Source organism: Phascolarctos cinereus, unplaced genomic scaffold (assembly GCF_003287225.1).
Source record: "Phascolarctos cinereus isolate Bilbo 61053 unplaced genomic scaffold, phaCin_HiC Scaffold_5;HRSCAF=322, whole genome shotgun sequence".
In the NCBI taxonomy this organism is placed as follows: Eukaryota; Metazoa; Chordata; class Mammalia; order Diprotodontia; family Phascolarctidae; genus Phascolarctos; species Phascolarctos cinereus.
Genome location: NW_027555958.1, coordinates 288,170,115 through 288,193,495, shown reverse-complemented (window position 1 = coordinate 288,193,495; position 23,381 = coordinate 288,170,115). Strand labels below are relative to the sequence as shown.

The 23,381-nt window shown below is 49.8% G+C and overlaps 2 protein-coding genes across 4 annotated transcripts in view; both read left to right on the top strand.

The window, feature by feature from the left end:
* The window catches only part of RNF157 (ring finger protein 157), a 125,563-nt gene extending 122,627 nt beyond the window's left edge, over positions 1–2,936 (top strand). The window contains exons 19-20 of one of the 2 annotated variants that reach the window (XM_021002577.2): positions 220–260; positions 2,386–2,471. In XM_021002577.2, the coding sequence (XP_020858236.1) occupies positions 220–260 (41 nt within the window). In that variant the 3' untranslated portion in view covers positions 2,386–2,471. Of the gene's footprint in view, positions 1–219; positions 261–2,385 lie in introns of both variants that reach the window. The other variant, XM_021002576.2, reaches the window with a different exon arrangement.
* Positions 2,937–6,560: 3,624 nt separating this feature from the next.
* On the top strand, positions 6,561–12,142 carry FOXJ1 (forkhead box J1). Of its 2 annotated transcripts, none has more exons than XM_021002679.1 (3): positions 6,561–6,628; positions 7,325–7,955; positions 10,345–12,142. In XM_021002679.1, exons 2-3 carry the CDS (start codon positions 7,470–7,472, stop codon positions 11,113–11,115), a joined length of 1,257 nt encoding a protein of 418 aa, XP_020858338.1. In that variant the 5' UTR covers positions 6,561–6,628; positions 7,325–7,469; the 3' UTR covers positions 11,116–12,142. The 2 variants fall into 2 exon arrangements, with proteins under 2 accessions (XP_020858338.1, XP_020858337.1); XM_021002678.1 differs by having other exon boundaries at positions 7,295–7,955.
* Positions 12,143–23,381: the final 11,239 nt, after the last annotated feature.

Here is a 23,381-nt window from a genome sequence, read left to right as displayed (position 1 = left end):
CCACAGGTATGGTTTTTCAAGGACCTATTCAGAGTGAAATTTGTCACTAAGGCTCATGAAGGTGTCCAGTCACAACTATGTGGTCGCTTCCTCAGTAGCCTCTGAGCCTAAGCCTCTCATGGTGTGGTGGTGGTGTTACTGCTGGTATTTTTATTTTGTGCATGCTTGTGTGTCTTCTCTCTTGTTTACCATTTGCTTTTGGTCTTTCCTACTGAACAGCCGAGGTTCCGGAATCCTGCCCCATAGACATTGAGGAATAGGTATGAAATCCACCAAGTCATGTATCTGAACAAGCATAACTAATAACTAACTCATTGTGGGGCTTTTAAGTTGCTCAGAAGGCAGTACGGTCCTATTCTTGTCCTGCCACCTCTCTAGGGACATACAAACATACACATGCACATTTACCCACACATCTTTGGCTCCCTGTCTTTCATTCCCCCGGGGAACAAAGATCCCCAAATCCAGCTATGAAGAGTCCTTAAGGATTTCCTTTGTTTCCTATCTCTCTTCCCATGGGATCCACCAGCCTAAGCCCAGAACACTTTAGAATCAACACTGACCCAGGGAATTCTGTGGGAAATGGAACTAAATATGTGATTTCATAGGGAACTCCTGAATGAAGAAACTCTTTAAGCAGGTCAAACTTCAAGCCTTGGAGCATTGCCTAGAGAGCTGAGAGGTTGTGACTTGCCCAGGGTCACCAAGCCAGTGTGGATCAGTGAACCTGGGCCTTCCTGGCTCTGAGGCCAGTTCAGTGTCCACTGTGCAACACTGCCTTTGTGGGAAATAAACAAAACCATTTTCCTCTTGGGTTGAAATGGGTCACAGCTGCCCCTAAAACTCTACAGCTCAATCCTGATGTTCTCTGATTAGGAAAACTTCCCCTTTTAGGGTCACATAGTGACCTTGAAGACTTGGCTGAATTTTTTGGCATCATCCCTGGAAGTCAGACATAGCAGGGCCCTTTTATACAACCGACAGTGGTTGACATTTACAAAGCCTTTTCACATATATAATCTCATTTTGTCCTCACAGCCCTGTGATGAAGTATTCTTCCCCCTCCCCTTTTACAGATAAGTAAACTGAGGCAGCTTCAGTCAGTCAATAAACAAGCATTTATTTAACACATACTATGTGCCGGGTACTGTGCTAAGAGGTACAAAGGGGGAAAAGTCCCTGCCCCTAAGGAGCTTAAATTCTAACGAGGGAGACAGTTCATAAATAACTATATACACACTAAATATACAACATAGATAGAGAGTTATGGTGGGGAGGCTAGAAGCATAAGGGAAAAGCAGCTTGGTGTGGCAGCTAAAGACCTGGCCCTAGGGTTAAAAAAAAAAAACAACTTGTGTTTTAAGGTCTGCCTTGACCTCCACCCCACCCCCCACCTCAACTCAGTAAAAAGTTAAGGGGAAAAAAAATTGAAAGCAGATGTGGATTTGCATTGTTGGAGGGAGTTATTTCATTGGGAGGAATGAAGTCACAGGTCCAGTCCAAACAAACAACCCTGAGGCTCACAGAGATTAAGGGACTTGCCTTTGGTCACAGTGCTAGTGTCAGGGCCAGAGCTTAAAGCTAGGCCATCTTCCTAAGCCCAGTGTTCTTTCTGCCTCAGGTTTTCTGCACTCACATGAGCCCTAAACCAGTGTCCCCCTACTTAACTAGGTTCAGTAGGCTGGTTCAGTGTCCCCAGAGCTACTTCAGTGGAGGGGTAGGGAGTACACCGTGCTGTGAACAGCAGGCTCTGGTCTACAGTCAGAGTGGTGTGAAGCAAAGCCATGTCAGTGGGAACACTGGAAGCCATTAAGCTGTCTTCCTGCAAGAACTTACTGACACCATCCTGTCTCTGACACCCTCCATAGCTACTTATCACTTCCTTCCCCACATGTACCTTCTCTGCAAACAATAGCACCTCAGGCCCAAATTAACATACACATCTCACTCTCCTCTCATCCTTCCTGCCCTGACTGGAAATCTCAGCTTCCAGAGTTTCATTCCCCTGGCCCACAAGAAGTAGACATCTTTTAGATATCAGATTGTTGTTATTCTAGGGGATCTGGGGTTCAATGTGTCAGACTTAGAGATTTTTCTATATTCCTGTCAGCCTCTTCCCCAGTGACAATAGCATAGACCATTCCCAAAGGGGGCAAGCCCCTGTACCTGTCTTCTTTCTTACTCCTGATTTTCCCTGCCTCTCTTTCAATCACTGTTGGCTTGTTAATTGGAAGGGGCATACCTCCACCTCCATTGTTCCAGTCATTGGAGCTTCAGGTAATGCCCTTCCCCTCAGTGCTGTACTCCTGTGCTGCCAATGTTGGAGAAGCCCTATGGACCCAGGCAAAGGCTTGGTTCCAATAACCCTCCTTTTCTCTCCCCCAGGCACCTGGCATGTGGACAACAATGCTATCGGTTGCAGGAACAGCCAGTGCTGGCACTCTTCATCAAGCAGCCTGGAGGACCCTGAGAATGAGCCTTGTGGAAGGGCTGTCTGAAGAGCCCTAGCCCCTGTCACAGGGCCCTTTTTCCATCCTCACATTCCAATGTGTCCCCCACTGGACTGCCGACCTCCTGGCTATTCCCACTAAGACCTGTGCTGACTTTTTATATTTGTGTGTAAAACAGGATGTCAAGGTCATTCTACACCTTGCCCAGCCTCTCCTACTCCCTGGATCTCCACTTGGAACAGACTGGAAGTCCCTCTACCTGGAGCTAAAGTCAGTTTGATGAACTGTGATTCATCATGGCCTTTTCACAGACTTCTGCCCCATCTCCTCTCTTAGGTAGAACAGAGTCTGTGGGCTGGCTGCCTGGTCTCCTTTTTTCTCCTTAGGTTTACAGCAGGAAGGCTCAGAAAATTGGCTGCTTCACTTTCCTTTACCCATGTTACATTATCTGACCTCCAGCACAATTAAACCATGTTGGCAACTCTCCTTTTGGGTTAGCCCTCATCCATGGCAGAGCAAAGAAGGCATGCGGTACTAAGCTATCTTGAAGCAGTTCCTCCACCTACTCTGAAAAGTGGCATCCAGTGGGATGGTTGAGTCTTTTTTACCATAGAAGTCTAGCTTTTGCCTCTTTGTGCTCTGTCCTGTAGACAAGACCACTTCTTTATGGGGAACCTTGACATTATGTTCTCAACTGTTTGTGCCCTGGGCAATATACACGGACGAAGGTCTGCCATCCTCCTTCCAGATGTGTGTAGTATGTACCAGTGTTTTTCACATTAGTGACCAGGAACTGTGGGGAAAGGAAGGAGGGTCTAAAGCAGAGCCTCAAATAGCTGGAGGGGAGAGGAGGAGAGGAGAGGCGTGTAGCATAAGTGAACTCACTCGAGCTATATGAAGGGAGTGAGCAGGCCTCCTCCACCTCCAGGGCTTCCCCCTTACATTCCTTCCTGCTTAGCCTTAGCTGACACTAAGAGGTACAATGGAAGAGCAGGTCTGTTACTACATAGAACTTGGATTGCAATATAGTTCAGGTCAAATGAGGTGCTTTGGAACATAAGTGCATACAATAAAGTCCTGAACCAAAAAGATTAGCCTCTAAGCCAGGTGTCTATTCCTGTTGCCCCATCAGGGTTATTTGGAGGAGTTCTGGATACTGTTCAGTTAATAGCATTTAAAAGAGAGATCATAGGCTCTTGTGGTAGGGGGAGAGTGGGTAGGGAATGTGGAAAAGTAAAGCTTCCAGTGACAGGCCACAGGTGTCCTTGAGGAATATTTATTTTCTGGGGGAGCTCTCTTGTACTCCTGTGCTGGAAAGCCTATGCAAGTCCATGCTCTAAACACCTGGAACCCTGAGAAGAGCCTCAACTCCCCTCTTTCCCCCATAGTTTCCTGCCCTAGGAGAGGTCTGTGTACAACCTAGTGGTCTAACTGTACATTCCCTGAGGTATAAGAAACCTATCCAGGTGTAGATCCAAACCAGTATTTCTTTTGGGGGGTTTTTTTCTCTAGTATTCCTGATTCTGGCTTGACAGCTCAAAAGCTTAATACCTGAGGCAGTGTTTTGAATCAGTAATTCTTAACATGTCTCCAAAAGACCCCAGTAGAAGTGGATTGGCTGGTATGTTGGTCTCTTACCTGAACCACAATCACTGTCCTAAAGCAAAAATTAAAAGAAGCATCATTAAGCAATTATCACTTTTCTTAGGCCTATATGATCTGGGTGGTTACATCAGTGAATATGCAGACCTACCTCTAGCAGTCACTGGGTAGTGTTAAACAGGATGCTTGGGGGGAGGAGATGGCTGAATGGAGACAACAGTTAAACAGTAGCCAAGGCAGCCAGGAACATTAGACCAAAATAAATATCCTCATTCCTTTTACTGATTACCTGTGTCTTTTGATGCTGGGGTGTCAGAACCTACAGCTCATCCCTCTGCCTCAAGTAGCCAGCAAGAAACTCAAGGCTATGTCCCTGAAGAAAGGCAGTAGTAATCCTTTCCTTGTTTCAAAACTGTCTCTCCACCCCCAGCCGGCAAGATGTAAATGTGGTGGAAACAGCCTCTTAGCCCCTTCTTCCTTAGATAGTTCCTTCCCGCCCGCGCCCCCCCCCCCATTTAGATACTTGGCAGGTAGTTATTCCATTCAGGAGGACCTGACAAAATCCATCCTATGAAGACGTGAGGTACTTGCCAGCCTGGCTTTGAAAAGCTCACCCCACCTCCAAGCAACAGTACCAACATACTTGGACCCTATCAGGTTAAGAAAACACATCAGGGATAAAACCACGATATTTCTAAGAGGGAGAGTGAAAAAGGCAGGTCAAGAAGTACCAGCAGAGGGAGGCCACCTCCCTCTTCTGTAGTGGATCCAATGGGGGAAGAAGGAAGGTCTGTTGGGAGCCATGGGATAAGGAATGACTCGAATAAGATGAGCTAGAACAGCAAATCGTTCCCTTGCTACACCTCATTCTGTTCCCATCCTGTTACTTTCCAGGGATGGGATGGCTTTGATTTGCTCACCAAGACATTTTCTTCCTTCTCCCATTCGCAACCCAGTTCTATTCCACCTGGAATCCCCATCATTCTGGGAGCTCTTAGTGCATGTGGAGCACTTTCATAACCAAGAAAGTATCTTATTTCAAAGTGATACTGGGGCTGGTGCAAAAGTGGCATGATGTTTCCTGGAGACTTTGCACACTTTGTGTGTGTGTATTTGTGTGCTTACTGTTGGTGACAGCGTGTATGCATCCCCTGCTGCCTTCAGGGAGCGTACATAGGTATGCAGCAGGTGCCACGTCAACAATGCAATGTTTATGGATTGCTGCATGGTTCTCAAAAGTGAATAAAACTGTTTACAAGAGGAAGGGGCAGCTGGTGACCGAGAATTTGGCCTGCTTGTGAGAGATTTTGTACTGCTTTCCTCAAAACATCCTGCAATTACTAAAGAGGTTCCCTGGAGGTAGGAGATGTGGAAGAGTAAGAGGTCAAGGTATAGGGGGGAGGGAATGGTTCTTGGTGGGAGTTGACATGCCTTTCCCAGAGCTTCCACACCAACCTCCTGGGCAACAGCTCCCCTTTCCCTCCCCCAGATGACCCCAGTTCTCCCTGTACAGGCCTGTGTGATGTGTAACACCCCTCCCCGACCCTTGATTCTGCTAAGGCAAACTAGAGAGCTTCTAAGCACACTGAGGCCTTCAATAATTAAACAGCAGGAATGTTACTGACTAGGGTGAGGCCAGAGGAATAGAGGGGAGGGGGAAGGGGGCTCCTTTTTGCCAAAAGTTAAGAAACTACAGGTACACTGGAGTTTCTCCCCTTGCTCTTTGAGGTTTGCTGTCTTGTGCCTCCTTCCCACTAATATATTAGGGGAGGGGAGAGGTGGACAAAGGGTACGGTGGTGGCTTTCCCTAGCTGGCTGGCCAAGGCAAAAAGGAGGATAATGCCCCTGAGCTCTACTCCGGTCTGCTGCTTTGCTTGGTTCCTGAGTAGTGGCATCGGAGAGACAAACATGCCAGAGACCTTGGATGACCCTGGGGATCAGGGTCTGGGGACAGAAAAAGAACTAGGGGAGCAGCGAAGGCTGCAGGAGCTTGATCGAGTGTCCCGCACAGCAGAGAGAAGGAGGCCCCGAGCCCGCGCCTGAAGCTCAATCCCAAGGAGCTTCCTGTACTTTTGAGCTCATCAACCTGCAGGCAAGCAGGGCGGAGAGAGGGGGCAACCGGCGAAAAGGTAGAGCGGCCTCCCGGGAATACAGGCGGGGAGCCGGGAGCTGCGCGGGTCTCCAGCTCTCAGCGCGGGGCCCACGGAGCTGGGCGCGGGAATGCGCGGAGCGAAGGGGGCGGGGTGAAGCCCGAGAAGTACTGAGTTCGAAGCGAGGTAGCGGGGTTGAGAGTGGCAAGTGCCCGCGGTCTCCATGGAGACGCGCGGACCTATGGCTGCCGCAGAAGCTGTTTATGGGGGTGGGGCGTCGCCATGGCAGCAAGAGAAGCCTTCCCGAGCAGCTACTTAATGCCGGTCCCAGGGCCGCCACTGCTCAGAGAAGCTCAGCCGGGAGGGGGGGGTGGGACGAGGGGCGCTGGCGGGGCCACGAGCTGGGGGCGGAGAGTGGCGGGGGGCGGGGTGGGGGGGCCTTTCCTTCCAGAACCTTCCTCGGGCCGGGGCCGCGCTCTGAGCCAGGTAAGGGGCGGGAGCGGGGAGGGAAAAATAAAGAGGGAAGAAGGCGGGAGGGAGGACTGGGGCAGGGGCCAGAGGGGGCAGCCAGTGCTAAGCGGGCTTCCTCGTCCCAGGGGCCGACGCCCTCACGGGTTTGGGGGGCCAAGTCCTCCCGCCCGTCTCTGCTCCAGTCCCCAGCTGTCCCTGTGGCTTCTCCCGTCTTGCCTTCTCACTTTTCCGCCCTCCCTCCCTGTAGAGCTGGCTCCCTGCTCCCTTCTCCACCATTTCTGCTGTGGTTTGGGGGCGAACCCACTGGATGCCCGTTCTTCTAAGAAAGCGGGAAAGCTCAGGGGGCCCGGACCGCCTGCCCCCGCACCTTTTGGGCTAGGAAAGTCCACCCTAGCGCGTTTCAGGGCAGGAAAAAGAAGGCGAGAAAAACGGGGTGGGCTTTCAGAAGTTGGGGCTGGACTCATCCTGGACCCGACGTGTTCCGTGTCTCGCCTTCTTTATCCCAGCTCAAGACACGGGAGAAGCCCCTCTACCCCTGCTCCCTACCCACCCACCCCCACCTCCGTCCCTACCTGGCAAGGCGATTTAACGAAAACCCACACCTCCCCGGGGCTCGATTCCTGCTCCTCCCCCGGGGTGAGGGGTGCTTAGCTCTGTCCCACCCACCCACCCACTTCCCAGGCTTGACCGACCCGACGTGTTTCCTGGAAGGCTCGGGATGGATCTAAGCACCGCCACCGCCACCCGGGAGACCCTGTAAGCGGAGCCGCGGTCACTGGGCCAGAGAACGCAGGAGGACCGTCCCGGCGCTCTGCACTTGGATGTTGAGCTCACCCGCGGGGAGGCCCCCCCAGACATGGCAGAGAATTGGCTGCGTCTCTCTGGAGCGGGGGCGGTGGAGGAGGGCGGTCTGGAGGAACCCAGCGGCCTGGATGACAGCCTGACTAGCCTGCAGTGGCTGCAGGAATTCTCCATCCTCAACGCCAAGGCCCCCTCCCTGCCCCCTGGGGGGACTGACCCCCATGGCTACCACCAGGTGCCAGGTTCAGCAGCCCCTGGCTCACCCCTGGCTGCAGATCCCGCCTGCCTGGGACAGCCACACACCCCGGGGAAGCCCACCTCCTCCTGTACTTCTCGGAGTGCTCCTGCTGGGCTGCAGGCCCCACCCCCCGACGATGTGGACTATGCCACCAACCCCCACGTGAAGCCACCCTACTCCTATGCCACGCTTATTTGCATGGCCATGCAGGCCAGCAAGGCAACGAAGATCACGCTTTCTGCCATCTACAAGTGGATCACTGATAACTTCTGCTACTTCCGCCATGCTGACCCCACATGGCAGGTAGGGGAGGGCACTCAGGCAGGGCCCATTCCCCCACTCCCATTCCCCTCCACACTAGGGACTAACCCCAACCCTTCTGTGGTACCAACTCAACTCATCCTTCATTCTACTCTCCCTCTCTCCTCTTCCCCATATCCAAAGTGGGCAGGAAAGCTGTCACCAGGCATTTCTTTCTCCTAGTTAGGACACCTGGAAGTGTGTGCGGTCCTTCCAACAAGGTATCTGAATTGGGCCTGGATCTTTGTTTCAGGTGTTTGGAAGGTTGGATTTCCCAGATTTCTGATCTGGAGTTTGGATCAGAATTGGGACAGTATGGGCCCCCGGTGGTCTTAGTGGTAGGGGAAATTGGACCAGAAGGAACAGAACAGTGCCTCCTTAGAGAACATGGGAAGTGTGAACTTTGCCGTCATTTAGATTCTCTAAGTCACTTGGTGTGTTTAGTAGGGAAGAGTCAGTGTGTGTGCTCAGGGACATCATTCCAAGGATGGGCAGAAGTTTTATCCAAGGCCTAGAACCTTGTTTCAAGGTCACATGAGTGTCTGAGGATTCCAAAGAACTTGAACCCTGAGGTTTAAGAATTCCCAGTCCTAACCAACACCTTTTTTTTCCTTTTTTTTTTAACCACTATCTTCCCCAAGCTCCATTTTGAAATTGACAAGCTGGACTTTTGGGGGTGTTTGTTCAGGGGGAGGGAGGGAAGCAGTAAGGTGTGAGAAGCAAGCTATGACTCCCTTCTGGGATGTGTATATATGCACCCTTCCTGGCTGTGTGAATGTGTGCCCTTCCTGTAGCTGCAGACCCCCCCTGGAGGCCTCTCCCCAGTTTCCTGACTCAGCTCCTCCCCTTTCTCTCTCTTCCTACTCTCCCTGGGGGGGCAGTTACCTGGGCCAGATGCTCCCCACGGGGGATCTGCCTATGGCTCTTATTAACTGTTCCAAGGCTCTGGAACTTGACATAGCACAGCCAGGGGGCCAAGGCCACCATGTAAACAGCTTTGCCAGGGCAGCACTGCTCACCCACTGTTGGAAAATGGAATGAGCTGGCTTAAAGGGTAGTGAGTTCCCCAATTAGTTCAACCGCTTGTCTAGGATGTTATAGAGGTGGGGGTGGGGTTCATACTTTGTGTGGAAATAGGTGACTTCCGAGTACCCTTCCACCTCTGACATTCTCTGTGACTATTCTACACCCCACCTTCCAACAGAGGCAGGCCCTGGGTCCTGCTTCCCTAAGTGGAACACCATGGTTTGGAGACGTACTTGAGCTCTATGGAGGGAGGGACCAAAGGAAGGATGATAGAGCAGGGACCAGGTTAGACTCAGCAGAAGGATCAGGGCCCCAGAGGCAACAAAGGTCCCAAGAGAACTCTTCCTCCACCTAGGCTAGTGTGGGTCTCTCCCTGAAAGTCTCTGTAAGGAACTGAATCTCCTTCCCCAAAAGCAGTGTAGACACTCTCAAGCCTGGGAGAAAGTGGATGGTGGAGGTAAGGGGGGTGAGGGGGGCAGACATTAGGTTCCTAATCCTAAGCCATTCACACTTGGCTGAAGTTTGAACCCTGACTTCCAGGCAGTTGCTATCTAAAGAATTGGAGCTTTGACAGGGTGGGGGAGGTAGGAGAGTGTGAGACAGAGCCCCAACCCAATTGCATGGAGAGGCTGGGGCACCAGGAATGAGAGCTATGTTTCTAGCTGGATAATAATCAACTGAGGCTGGTGGGTGGGAGGAAGGGGGCTGTGGAGGCTAAGGACCTGGGCCAGCCAAAGGCTTAGCAAATAGTGAAAGTTCCTGGGTCCTCAGCCCTGCCCCACCCCACCCTCAACCCTCCCCACATATGTGCACGCGTGCGCACGCGCGCGCGCACACACACACACACACACACACACACACACACGCACACGCGCGCACGCACACACACACACACACACACACACACACACAGAGTCTGTTGTGCAGATATGTCTTCATTCTTCCAGCCTCCAACCATAAACAGCCTGGTCCTGCCAGCCGTAGGCAGAGGGTGACAGCAGGTCCAGACCCTGGGGGAGCTGAGGGTTTTGGCCAAGGGCCGGGGAACGGCAGGAGAAAGGGAGGGAGTGGGATTGGAGGCGGGTGGCACTCAGAGCCACCCTGTGGCTCAGAGCTCAGATGGCTGAGCAGGCAGATATCCCAGCAACAGGAAACAAAAGCCCCCAACAGTGTCCCAGCTCCCAGTGTCCCACAGCTGGGGTCTGGGAGCGGGGAGCCAGAGAGTCAGGCCAGAGGGCTCCCCTTCCCTGGCTCTATTGCCTTATGGAGACCATAGCCCAAAGGAGGATGTGCTACCTCTCCTCTCCCCTTGCTCTGGTTCCTTTCCCTTCCCCCATTGACCCTTGACCCTTCTCTCTCTGCCCAGAATTCCATCCGCCACAACCTGTCCCTGAACAAGTGCTTCATCAAAGTGCCTCGGGAGAAGGATGAGCCAGGCAAGGGTGGCTTTTGGCGCATTGACCCCCAGTACGCAGAGCGGCTACTGAGCGGTGCCTTCAAGAAGCGGCGGCTGCCCCCCGTCCACATCCACCCGGCTTTTGCCCGCCAAACCCCCCAAGAGCCCGAGACGGGCACCTGGGTGACACCCCTGGCCATAAACCCCGAGGCCCAGCAGCTGTTGCGAGAATTTGAGGAGGCCACCGGTGGTGAGACAGGCTGGGGAGCAGGCGAGGTCCGGGCCGGGCACAAGCGCAAGCAGCCTCTGCCCAAGCGAGTGGCCAAGGCACCACGGCCCAGCAGCACCACCCTGCTGAGCCAGGAGGAGCAGGGGGAGCTCGAGCCTCTCAAGGGAGACTTCGACTGGGAGGCCATTTTTGATGCAGGCACACTAGGTGGGGAGCTGGGCACCCTGGAGGCCCTGGATCTGAGCCCACCGCTGAGCCCAGCCGACCGCAGCAGTGTCGACCTGACAGTACATGGGCACCACATCGACTGCCCTGCCACCTGGGGCCCCTCCACTGAGCCAGCCACGGATGGACTGGACTTTGATGAGACCTTCTTGGCCACCTCCTTCCTGCAGCATCCCTGGGATGAGAGCCATGGGAGCTGCCTACCCCCAGAGCCCCTCTTTGAGGCTGGTGATGCCACCCTGGCTGTTGACCTAAACGAGTGGGCCAGTGTGGGTGCCTTCTTGTAAAAGGCTGGAACCCTCCCTTCCCCACACCTTTGGACATAAGCCTCAGAATCAGGGCCCAGAACTCCCTCAAAATAGGAACCTCAAGGACATGCCTTCTCCTCCCAGGCAGGCACTGACAGGTCTTCTGAGGATGGGACAACTTCCAGGCTCATGCTGCCCCTAGGCAAGATTGCCCCTGGGACCCAAACCCATCCGAGAACCCGGAGGAACCAGGAATCCCTTTATACACAGTGTTGCTGCCCCCAGATTCCCTCCTGCCCCCCACTACCTCCAGCAAGCAGGCCCTGAGGTCTGGATGGCCCAGTTCTGTCTCCTCTTTCTCAGTGTGCATCTCTGCCTGTCTCTTTCTGTCTTCCCCAGGTCTCTATCCAGGGAAAGCTCCCAGGTACAACAGATGCTAATTAGGTGAAAGCAAATTAAATCCCTGGAGGCTTCTCCCAGCCAGGTCTTCCTGGGGATGGGGACCTGGCCAAGGACTGGGGAGGAGCAGGAGGAAGGCTAGTATGCAGGGAGGGGCCATGAAACTAGAGCCAGAAGTAAGGGAAAGGAGTTTTGGGGCTGAGGGGGAAGGGGATGTATACTCTCTTGAGGCCAGTGGGGTCAAGCAGTGGCCTCCGGCCCCAGACCCTTGAGGCAGATTGTAGACTTTCTGAATCAGAGGCTTGACTCTAGGTCCAGGAGGCATTTGGGATTCACAGGCAAGTCCCCCCTTCCTGGGGGTGGGGGGTGGGGTAGCTGAGCAGGGCTTGGGAGCAGACTAATGTAGTGAGTGTAGCTGTAGCTAAGAGAGAGTAGACTGATTTAACTGGGAATGGGACCCCTGACACAATGGAACTGGAGCTCAGAGGGCTGAGGTATAGGAAGTGGGTGTGGGGGAGGGTGGGGTCCCTGCAGCTCCTCAGAGATGGGGCTGTGCAGGGGCCCTGTCGCAGCCTGGGTCCCAGTGGACTGCAACCCCACACCTACCCATTGGGGACAATTTAACCTTTTTCATGGAAAGTTATTTACAATAAAAGAACTGAAAACAGTTATTGCCCTTTCCTTTCTTTAGGGATAGTAAAGGAGGGGAGGGGTCATGGGTTTTGTTGGGAAAGTGGTTGCCCACATCTTGTTACTAATGACCTTCCTCCTGGGGGCTGGGTAGCCTTATCTAGGGCCTTGAGGAGCAGGGAATCTCACACTCACACACACACACACACACATATTTACACCTTTTCCTATGGGGGAAAGCTGAGCTTTGAAGAATGGGGAGGGAGCAGGGTACCCAGGCTGGAACTTCCCCTCCTCTACCTCCTAAGCCTCTCTGCAGGGCTTGAGCTCTGGGATTTATACAGAACTACTTGCAAGGCCAGGTGAACTGATGAACTCATCTCCAGAAAAGAAAAGGAGCAGAAAGCCCTTTCACTCTGGAGCCCTGGTATAAGCAGCCCCTCCATCATGGCAGTGATTGGTGAGAACTACTATAGTGGCCCATAGGGAAAGCAGCACAATAGGGCCCCTGAGGAAAGATGAGAAGAGAGGAGCTCCCCTGCCTTGCCCTGCCTTGTCCTGGGCTTCTCCTCCCACGGGCATACAAAGGCTTCGTGTGCGCCCAGGTCGTAGCCAGAATCCCCACTCTCCCGCTGAGCTGGCCTGCCTGGGCTTGCCCAGCAGAGTAGGTCAGACCCTGGGCCTGGTCCTTCAGCGGTAGGCCTGCCTCTCTATCCCCCTCCTCCAACATGTTGAGAAAAGAAGACTAAGGCATCTGGTCTGGGAATCCATTGGTCAGGCTCTGGGCCCTCACCCCCCACCATTCTCCATTCCTCCCCAGCGCTTCCCTCCCAGGTTTAGATGTTAGAGAACCAGAGATTCAGCAGTTAATAGAGGAGAGCCTGTCCCTCTCATTGCCAGTGAGTGCCCACTGACCACCCCAGACCAATATCCTTCCATGGAAACTGAGCTGTAAGAGCTGGGAAGCTATCAATCAACCCTTTCCAATCCATTCATTCCCTTTGAGACTAAAGCATGCACAATGACAGTCATTCCCCACCCACCCACCAATGCCACAAAGTCTCATAGATGCTGAGACCAAGCCATGATACCCCTGCACATCCTGATCCTGTGCGCCCAGTGACGCACACACACACACTCACACACACACACACACACCCCTTTTTCTGCATTCCACCTTGGCAGGAAGCCAACCTAGCTAGTTATTGCTCTCTCTTGCTTCAACTCACTTGCTAATCATTCCAAATATCAGTATTCCCAGGTGGGTCAGGACTTGTCACAAGGAAACCACCCCCTTACCTCATCCACACTGTACCTCAAGGAATAAGCTGAAATAACTGCCCCCTTCCACAATCTGAGGTCAGTTAAGTGGCACGCGGACTCGGGAAGATTGGAGTTCAAATCTGGCCTCGGATGCTCACATTGGGCAAGTCACTTAACCTCTGTTTGCCTCAGTTTCCTCATCTATAAAATGGGGATAATAATAGCACCCACCTCCCAGGATTATTGTGAGGATCAGGTGGGATAATAATTGTGAAGTGCTTAGCCCAGTGTCTGGCACAGTTATTGTTGTTATTCAGTTGTGTCTTGAGTCTTCATGACTCAATTTAGGGCTTTCTTGGAAGGGGAGTGGTTGCCATTTCTTTCTCCAGCTCATTTTACAGGTGAGGAAACCGAGGCAAACAAGGTTGAATGACTTGCCCAGGGTCACACAGCTAGGAAGTGTCCGAAGCCAGATTTGAACTCAGGTCTTCCTGACTCCAGGCCTGGTGCTCTATCTGCTGTGCCACCTAGCTGCCCCTGGCACTTAGTAAGTGCTTTATAAATGTTAGCTCTTCTTATCTCCTGGAGAACTCCAAGTAGAATTCCCAAGTCTGAGAGTCCTTAGGTACACAAACCAGCTCCACATCATATTCTGTCTGGGACCTAACTGACCCCCACTCACCCAGTACCCCTTTGACAGCTGGGCCTTCCTTCCTAGGGACAAGTGGTATAGACAGAATGTAAACATAGATTTGACTAGATTCCTGTCCAAATACAGTCCGTAATAGTCCTTTCTCTTCCCTCCCTGCCTTATCCCTTCTCCCACAACACATAGGCACCTTTATTTGCATAGTTGTTGTTGTCTGACTCTTCGTGATCCCATTTAGGATTTTCCCAGCAAAGACCCTGAAGTAGTTTACCGTTTCCTTCTCCAGCTCATTTTACAGATGAGGAAACTGAGGCAAACAGGATGAAGTGACTTGTCCAGGATCACACAACTAGTAAGTGAGTGAGGCCAGATTTGAACTCAGGAAGATGAATCTTCCTGACTTCAGGCCTGTCACTCTATCCACTGCACCACCTAGCTGTGCCTTCTATTTGCATAGGGCCCCTTCCAAATCTGTGCCTGAATCGCTACTCAGTTTGGACTTCTTCTGGAAGGGCTTGATGTCAGGGCCACACTGGTGAGCTTGGAGCATCCCAGGACCAACTACGTGACAGTTCGTGAACAGGAGGCAGGCTGAGTTCTCCTCCTTTTCCCTCCTTCATTCTCAATTCCCAAGCCTCTTATCCTAGAACCCCTGGGCTCTGTACTTACAAGCACAATCCTTCCAAATGAGTAACTGATGGCTCTAGGTATCTCAGTTATATCTTTAAAAGCCCCTATTTCCCAGTACTAGTCTGCCTGATCTCACACACACACACACACACACACACACACACACACACACACACACACACACACACACACCCCTTTCCCCTTGTACTGTGCTTATGGCTAATGTCACAAGAGCCAATCCCCTAGCATGGCCTTGCTGATACCTTTCAGATCCACCTGAGAATTAAGAGGTCATGAGGAAGAGGTTGCCAGCCCCCAAAGCTTACAACATAACTACCCATTTGGGTAAGGAGGACATAAGCAACCAGTTTTTAATAAGGGCTTACTATGTGCCAGGCACTGTACCGAGCTCTGGGGCTACAAAGAAAAGGCAAAAAAAAAAATGGTGCCTGCCTGAAAGAAGCTTATATTCTAATGGGGGAAAGCATGTACATATGCAAATACATAAAAGTGACAAGGTTATCCTAGAGGGATTTTATTCTTATATTACACTAGCAGCTGGGGATGGTGGAACAAAAGGGAAAATACTCTTGGAGAAGGTGGTGTTTTAAGGAAGCCAGAGTTTCTAAGAGGCAGGGCAACATTGGGGATGGCTTGCGCAAAGACACAAGAGGTGGAACATAGCATATGAGGAATAGTAAGTGGGGGCAGCTAGGTGGTGCAGTGGACAGAGCGCTGGCCCTGGAGTCAGGAGGACCTGAGTTCAAATCCGACCTCAGACATTTACTAGCTGTGTGACCCTGAGCAAGTCACTTAACTCTAATTGACTGAAAAACAAACAGTGTACAGAGGGGAATGATGTATAACAAGACTGATAGGGCAGTATAGCAGAGGTTGAGCAGGGCATGCTCAGAGCAGCCCTTTCTGATTCCTTGACCACATATGCTAGCTCATCAGTGGGGCACTTTTGGAGAAGATGAAGTTTAAAAGGCAAACAGAGGAGTTTATATTTGACCCTAAAGGTAACAGGAAGAGTTTAGGGAAGGGAGAAGGGACATGGCCAGACCTTCATTTGAGAACATCACTTTTGTTGTCCGTCCATCCTTCATTTTCAAAGGCGACCAATGACTTTACAGTATGGGTGACGTCTTGACTTGTGCTTAAATTGGATGTAAGTGAGGCAGAGTTGAGCAAAGTTGCCAGCCTCACTATCTCTTCTAGAGTCATCAAAGTCCGTTGGTAAGACAAAAGTCAAGACAACGGCCTAATGGCCTGGGATGCAGTGGATGACTTTGACGTCCTTGAAGACTGACCAAGCTCTCAGCGCTCCACAGTGCCTACTTCAGCCACCTTGAGGCCATTGGAACAAATTATTCTCATCCACCCATTCCACCAGGGAAAGTCTTTACGTGCTGGGAGGTAGACATTTCCCTAACTTATTGACAAGTTTGAGGCCTGTTGGTCACCCTCAACATAGTTTACCTGATCTGCTGAGACAGTTTTTAAAAAATTTATTTATTTTTTTATTAATTTATTTTGATTATCAACAATCACTTCCATAAGCTTTTGAGTTTTAAATTTTTCTCCCCCTCCCTCCCCACCTCCCTCCCCAAGATAACATGCAATATAATATAGGCTTTACATATACATTTCTATTAAACATATTTTCACATTAGTCATGTTGTAAGGAAGAATTAGAAGCAATAGAAGGAACCACAAGAAAGAAGAAACAAAAGCAAAACAGAAGAGAAAAAAAGAGCAAATAGCTATCTGCATTCAAACTCCACAGTTCTTTCTTTGGATGTGGATAGCATTTTCCATCATGAGACTTTTGGAGATGTCTTAGATCCTTGCATTGCTGAGAAGGGCTAAGTCTATCAAAGTTAGTCATCACGCAACATGACTGTTCCTGGGTACTGCTGAGACAGTTTTACTGGGGTATGGCCACTACACGTGTTACAGCTTCTTGGAGCCACAGGTGAGACTTGGGTGAAGGTGGACACCAAAGGTGGATGAGCAGCCCTGAAAAGGGGGCAGCAAGTGCCCACACCAGACACGCTAGTCTTCTCTGAGCACCCCATATCCTGGACATCACTTTACTGACTGCGTGGAGGATGGATTGGAGTTGGGAAAGAACTGAGTCAGGGAGATCAGTTAGAAAAATGATATCGTTGTCCAGGGAAAAGTGATAACGGTTTGAACTAGAGGGGGTGGCTATGAGAAGGGAAAGAGGGGGATGGTTGTGAAAGATCTGGAGATGGAAATCAGATTTGACAACTAGTTTTATATATAGGGTGAATGAGACCAAAGAGAAAAAGATGACAGGAGATTGTAAATCTGGACAAAGGTGAGGCCCTGTACAGTAGCAGGGGAGGTCAGAAGAAGGGTGGGTTTGGGGAGAAAGACAATGAGTTCTGGAATGGATGCATTGAGTAACTTTGATATATGCCTGTAGAACATGCAGTTCAAAATGTCCAATAGGTAATTTATGACATGGGATCCGAGATAAGAGAAAAGCTGGGTCTGGATTCATAGATCTAGGAGTCATCAGTATAGGAATAATTAAATCCACTGGAGCTGATGAGATTGCCAAGTTTTCAGTCTGAGCAGGCATGTGACACAGGAGCAGGGGAAATTTTTTTTGGCAGGGGTTGAGAGGATAGAGTCAAAATGATCCTTACTCTTCCCCCTCCCTGTCACACACTCTTACCCAGATAGTACCTGTACCTTCATTTACAACAGGGAGGTAAACAGGTATATGAGGCCTCCATGGCAATGGGGGTGAGACTGACCCCATAGGGCGAGCCCAGGCCTGCCTGAGGTGGGGTGGGGGGAAGAGGTAGGGGATGGGTGAGACAAGTAGGTCTGCATTAACAATGGAAGGAGGAGGCGGGAGCAGCAATCCAGAGGCCTGACTGACGCATTGAGGCATTCTTGCTGGAGGAAGAAGAAAAATTAGATGGCAGCAGATTGGGGATGGGAGTGGGGGATGGGAGTGGGAGATGCATAGGGAGAGACTAGAGAGGCAGCAGTCTCGGGGGCAGTGGCCCATCCCCATATCTGATGCATGGACCCCTTGGAGCCCAGACTTGAAAATAAACTGGTGAGCTTCCTACATTGGCCCTCTTAGAATTGTCTCTTCCTCTCCCCAATTCCAGGGCCCCAAGATTGGTCAGGTTAGTGGTCCTGTTTCAGGAGCCTGAACTTTCCTCAGGAAACTGAATGTGTCTTGAGAATGACTAGAGGAGAGGTAGATGGATGCTGTTAAATAAATACAAAATTTCCAAGTTAACAAGGCCTACACCAGACAGAAGGGAGTGTTGGGGGGTGAGGGTATACAATAGACACACATTAACCCAGAAGAATGTGATTTAGTCTGAAGGTCATTCCTACCCAGGTTATCAGCTTTGGCCCCCCTTCCCAGACCTGACCACCCCCTCCCCCCCTCCCTAGTGCTCTATACTGGGATGGGGGGGAGGGCCCTAGTATCTCCTGGTTCTCTCACATTAAATTTGAAACCCTATCCAGAGAGAAGGGATGGCAATAGGGCAAGGCCATTCATTCCAGACAAGCCAGACACACTTCAAGGAACAGCCACAGTTGTATCCCCAAGGAACATAAATACTACATGGAAAAAGAATTGAAGGGGGGGATATAATTCCCACTGACTTTACTTGCTTCCACCTCACCCCTACCCCCAAATCCTAAGGTCCTTTGAGGCTACCTGAAGCTTCCAGTATTGGGCTGGGCTGGGCTGGGCAGACTTCCAGGGCTGCTGTTTGCCCAAGGAATTATGTCGAAATTGAGAAAGGTACCAACCAATTGTTTTTTCCTGTCCCCTACCTGCCTAGCCAGTCCTCACTGCCCCCACCCACCAACTGTAGGCCTCTTCTCTGAAACCCTTTCTCCCCTCCTGCCTCATTCCCACATCTTAGGAAAGCTACTTCTCCTTTTTTCCACTCATCATGTCCATCGGTGTCAACAAACATGAATTGAACATTGTGTTATGTCCTGGGGGTACAGAGAGGAGTATAGCGTATGCCTTTGGCTTATTGTTTCATAATTGGCTTATTATGTCATACCTCAGCCCAGGTATGAAATTCCCCATCCAAAGTACAAAAGTCATTGTTGCCCACAGACAAGGACTTTGTCCTGGCATTGATGAAGGCTTCTTAACTGCGGGCAGGGGATGAGGGGAAGGTGAGAAAGCACTGGATTTGGGGTCAATAAAATATGAGTTCTAATCCTGCCTGAGACACTCATTGGCTGTGTGACCCTGGCCAAATCACTCAGACTCTCCCAGCCTCAGTTTCCTTTTTTATATCATGGGGATAATAACAGCACCCACCTACCTCAGAGTGTCATTGTGAGGATAGGATGAAATAACATGCAAGGGCTGTGGAAACCTTTAATGAGCTATTCAAACACTAGCTCTTATTATCACTGAGGTGTGAGCTCCCCTAGTCTTAGGTACCATTGTCAACTGCTGGCTCATTGCTCACGAATTTGATTACTAATTGATGCTGTTAGAGTTGGATAGGGATGTAGAGTGCAGGGAAGACTAGTACCTCTGGTGTGAGGGCTGCCGAGCCCTTTCTAGAGCTGCTTTCCACGTTTGGTGTCCACCTGTTCCACCTAACTCTCACCTGTGGCTCCAAAAAGCTGTGGTATGCGTTGTGGCCACACCTCGGTAAACCGTTTGGCAGACAGGCTAAACCAGGTTGAGGGTAACCGAAGCATCTCAAACGTGTTGGTGAGTTAGGGGGGGTGTCTACCCCAAGTACGTGACGACTTCCCCTGGTGGAATGGGCCGATGACAACAATCTGTTCCAACGGCCACGAAGGCAGCTGAAGCAGGTGCTGTGGAACTCTTAGAGCTTAGTTAGACATCGAAGATGACAAGGTCATCCACAGCCACCCAGGCTATCACCAGTCATCTTGATTCTGTCCTGACACTGGACTGTGCTGATTCTGAAGGAGGGAGTAAGGCTGATAGCTTCATGCAACTCTGCCTCACTTAAATCCAATGTATGCGCGAATAAAAAAAAAAGATTTGGACAGAGTTGGGCAATGAGAATGGTGAAGGGATTTAAGTCCACATTATGTAGGGATGGTTAATGGATATTGTCTGGAGAAAAGAAGATCTGTTTTCAAGAATCTGAGGGGTTATCACATGGAAAAGGGAATAGCCTTGTTCTGTGTGGCTCCAGAGGGCAAAACCAGGAGTGAGGATTAGATGTTACAAAGAGATAAACTTAGGGTTTTTTTTTTAACTTTTTGGTGAGGCAATTGGAGTTAAGTGATTTGCCCAGGGTCACACAGCTAGTAAGTGTCAAGTGTCTGAGGCCAGATTTGAACTCAGGTCTAAACTTAAGTTTAATGTCAAGAAAAACTTCCTAACAGCTAGATGTGTCTAAAAGTAAAATGGACTGTCCAGAGAGGTGGTGGATGCATTCTCCATCACTGCAGGCCTTCAAGCAGAGCCTGGGTCATCATTTGTCAGGTATATTAGATTTGTTCAGTCATTTTTCAGTCATGTCCAACTCTTTGTGATTCCATTTGGGATTTTCTTGGCAAAGGTACTGCAATGGTTTGCCATTTCCTTGTCAAGCTCATTTTACATATGAGGAAGTTGAGGTAAATAGGAATATGTGACTTGCCCAGGGTCACACAGCTAGTAAGTGTCTGAGGGCAGATTTGAACTCAGGAAAATGAGTCTTCCTGACTCTGGGCTGGCACTCTGTGCACTATGGCGCCATCTAGCTACCCCTTGTTAGATTAGGGATTCCCTTTTTGGTGTCATTGGGAACAGATGGCCACCAGAGTTCATTGAAACTTTCAGATTCTGTGATTCTAAAGAAAATGCCTTAGTGTAGCTACCATAATGGCAGTGCAATGGAGAGATGCCTCTCTCATCCTCTCGATAATAAAGTACGCTGGTAACTCAACAATAACAAAATCTTGGCAAAGTGGAGAGAATGTGGAATGGAGAGTCAGAAGACCTCAATTTTATTCTTGACTCTACCACTATGCAGGTAGTCAGCTAGGTGGTATGGTAGATAGGTAGAATGTTGGACTTGGAGTCAGGAAAACCTGAGTTCAAGTCCTGCTTTGAACACGTATTAGTTAAGTGACCCTGGGCAAGTCACTTAACCCTGTTTGCCTCAGTTTCCTCATCTGTAAAATGGGGATAGTAGCCTACCTCAGAGTTGTTGTGGGGACCAAAGGTTCAGTACGTATTGAACACTTTTGAAATTTTAAATGTAATATGCATGCTGGCTGTATGTGACCCTGAGTGAGACATTACACTTTTCTAGTTCTTCTATAGGTGGATTCTGGGTGATTTTGAAGATCTCTTCTGACCCAAAAGCTCTAAAACAGTAATCAGCTAGGACAGACAGGACCTGAGGGAAGAATCCAAACTTTATGAAGGATCCCAAAGACAACAAGTAGTGAAGAGTTATACCCAGGCAGAACCTGGGCTGGTCTAGGAACATCAGACCAAGTTTTAAGGCACTTTGGAAAAGGGGATTTGTGAGCAGGCTGTAAAATCTCAGCTCCTGATATTTGGCTGAAGATTAAACAGGGCCTTGCAAGGAAGGAGGGGGATAAAGGACTGTCTGTGTCTCTGACTGGTGTGGAGGAGCTGGAGGCTGGAGGCTGGGCACAGTTCCCACACAGTGTGGTATTGTCAGGACCCCCAAGGTCAAGCCTTCTGATGGAGGGAGGGGGTTGACGGGCACACTCACCAGGGATGCCCCTTGATGGAGTGTGTAAAGGGGAGATTTTGTAGGGATGGTTTGTGCTGGGAATCTTTGCTAATCCAGCCCACTTGAAGAATTTAAGAATCTGAGTCCAACTATCACTGGCTCATAAATGCACAGATTTAGAGCTGAAAGGGATAGTAGAAGTAAACCGGCTCAACCCTCTTATTCTACAAATGGAGAAACTGAGGTCTAAAGGGAGTGAGTAAGTAACTTGCCCAAGGTTGCAGAGGTAGTGAGCAGCTCAAGTGAGATTTTAACCCAGGTCCTCTGACTTCAAGTACCAGCAGAATATTCTCATATAGGAAGCTACGTGCCCAGTATCAGGCACCCAGCACCTAGCTCTCAGCTCCTGTAGGAATCTAGCACTACTGCTGGGCTGTGGAATAACCGAACTCCGAAAATAGAGGGGGATGGGGTAGAAAGAACACTATATAGGAAGACAGCTGTGTCCCCAGGAGGCTAAGGCCACTGGGTAAAGTGTCCAGGGACTAAAGTTACTGCTCGCCCCATCTCCTGCAGAAAGCACCACTGAGCATCCCCCTCCCCCGGGGACATACTTTATTGTCCTCTGCCCGATGAAGCTTTTGCAAGAATAAATGTGCAGAATCCCGAGAAAGAACTATGGAGTCTGAATGCAGATTGAAGCATACTATTTCCACCTTTTTTGTTTGTTAGCTTTTTCCTTCTCGTGGTTTTCCCCTTTTGTTCTGATTCCTCTTTCACAACTTGACTAACGTGGAAATACATTTAACATGATTGTGTTTGTATAACCTAGATCAGATAGTTTACTGTCTTGGGAAGGGGGGAGGGAGAAAAATTAACTCAAAATTTTACAAAAATGAATGTTGAAAACTATCTTTATATGGAATTAGGAAAAACCTATTAAAGAAAAAAAGAATAAATGGATAGAGAAAGGAAGAGATGAGAGGATAGGGGCACGGTGAGATAATACCTTTGATTTGGCATGCAGTCTTTGAATCACAGAACTATAGAATGTTCATGTTGTGTCTTTCTGTTAGCCAGGTTCCAGTCAGCTGGTGGCTGGACATAGTCCTCACTAAGTGGTATTTTAAAGATCACTAGTCCATTTTTGAAAATAGCAATGACAAGAGCTTAACATCATGTGTAAACTATAGTACTACAAAGCCTTTTCACATATATCATTGCGTTTGAACTTCACAGCAGCTTCACAGAGTATTGTGTTTTCCCTATTTTGCAGGACTTTTTGTTTCTGTTGAGATCACCACCATCCTTCCAGCCATTCAAGCTTACAAACTTCAAGTTACCCTCCACTCGCCACTCTCTCTCATCCCCTGTACACAATCAGTTGCCAAGTCTTGTTGATTCTTCCGCCACCTTCGGTTCTCACATCCATTCCCTTCTCTCTCCACTCATGTGGCCACCAACGTAGTCCAGGCTTTCATTACCTCTGGTCTGGACTATTGCAATAGCATTCCAATGTCTCCCCTGCTTCCATTCTTTCCCCTCTATAACCCATCCTCCACCCAGATACCAAAATATTCTTTCTAAAGCACATGAATAACTTGGAGAATTTAAGAATCTGAGTCGTGCTGTCAACGGCTCATAGATACATCAATTTAGAGCTGAAATTAACATTAAAAGCCAACTGCTGTAATCTCTTATTTTAAAGATGGAGAAACTGAGATCTAGAGAAAGAGATTAAGTAACTTGCCCAAGGTCGCAGAGGGATTTTAACCCAGGTCCTCTGGTTTCAAAGACAAGCAGAATATTCTCAAATAGGAAGTTATAGGCCCAGCACCCAGCTCCTGTAGGAATCTAGCAATACCACTGAACTGTGTGGTTGTTGTTGTTGGTGGTGGTGGTCCTTTGTTTTCGAAGAGGACCATGTCTTGACTTGTGCATAGATTGGATTTAATTAACCTGTGCATGAATTGGACTGTGCAAAGCTACACAAAGTTGTCAGCCTCACTCACTCCTCTGGAGTC

Coding starts and splice junctions, on each gene's coding strand:
- FOXJ1 (XM_021002679.1), top strand. CDS start 7,470: ATGGCAGAGAATTGGCTGCGTCTCTCTGGAGCGGGGGCGGTGGAGGAG. Junction 7,956..10,344: donor ATGCTGACCCCACATGGCAG/GTAGGGGAGGGC, acceptor CTCTCTGCCCAG/AATTCCATCCGCCACAACCT.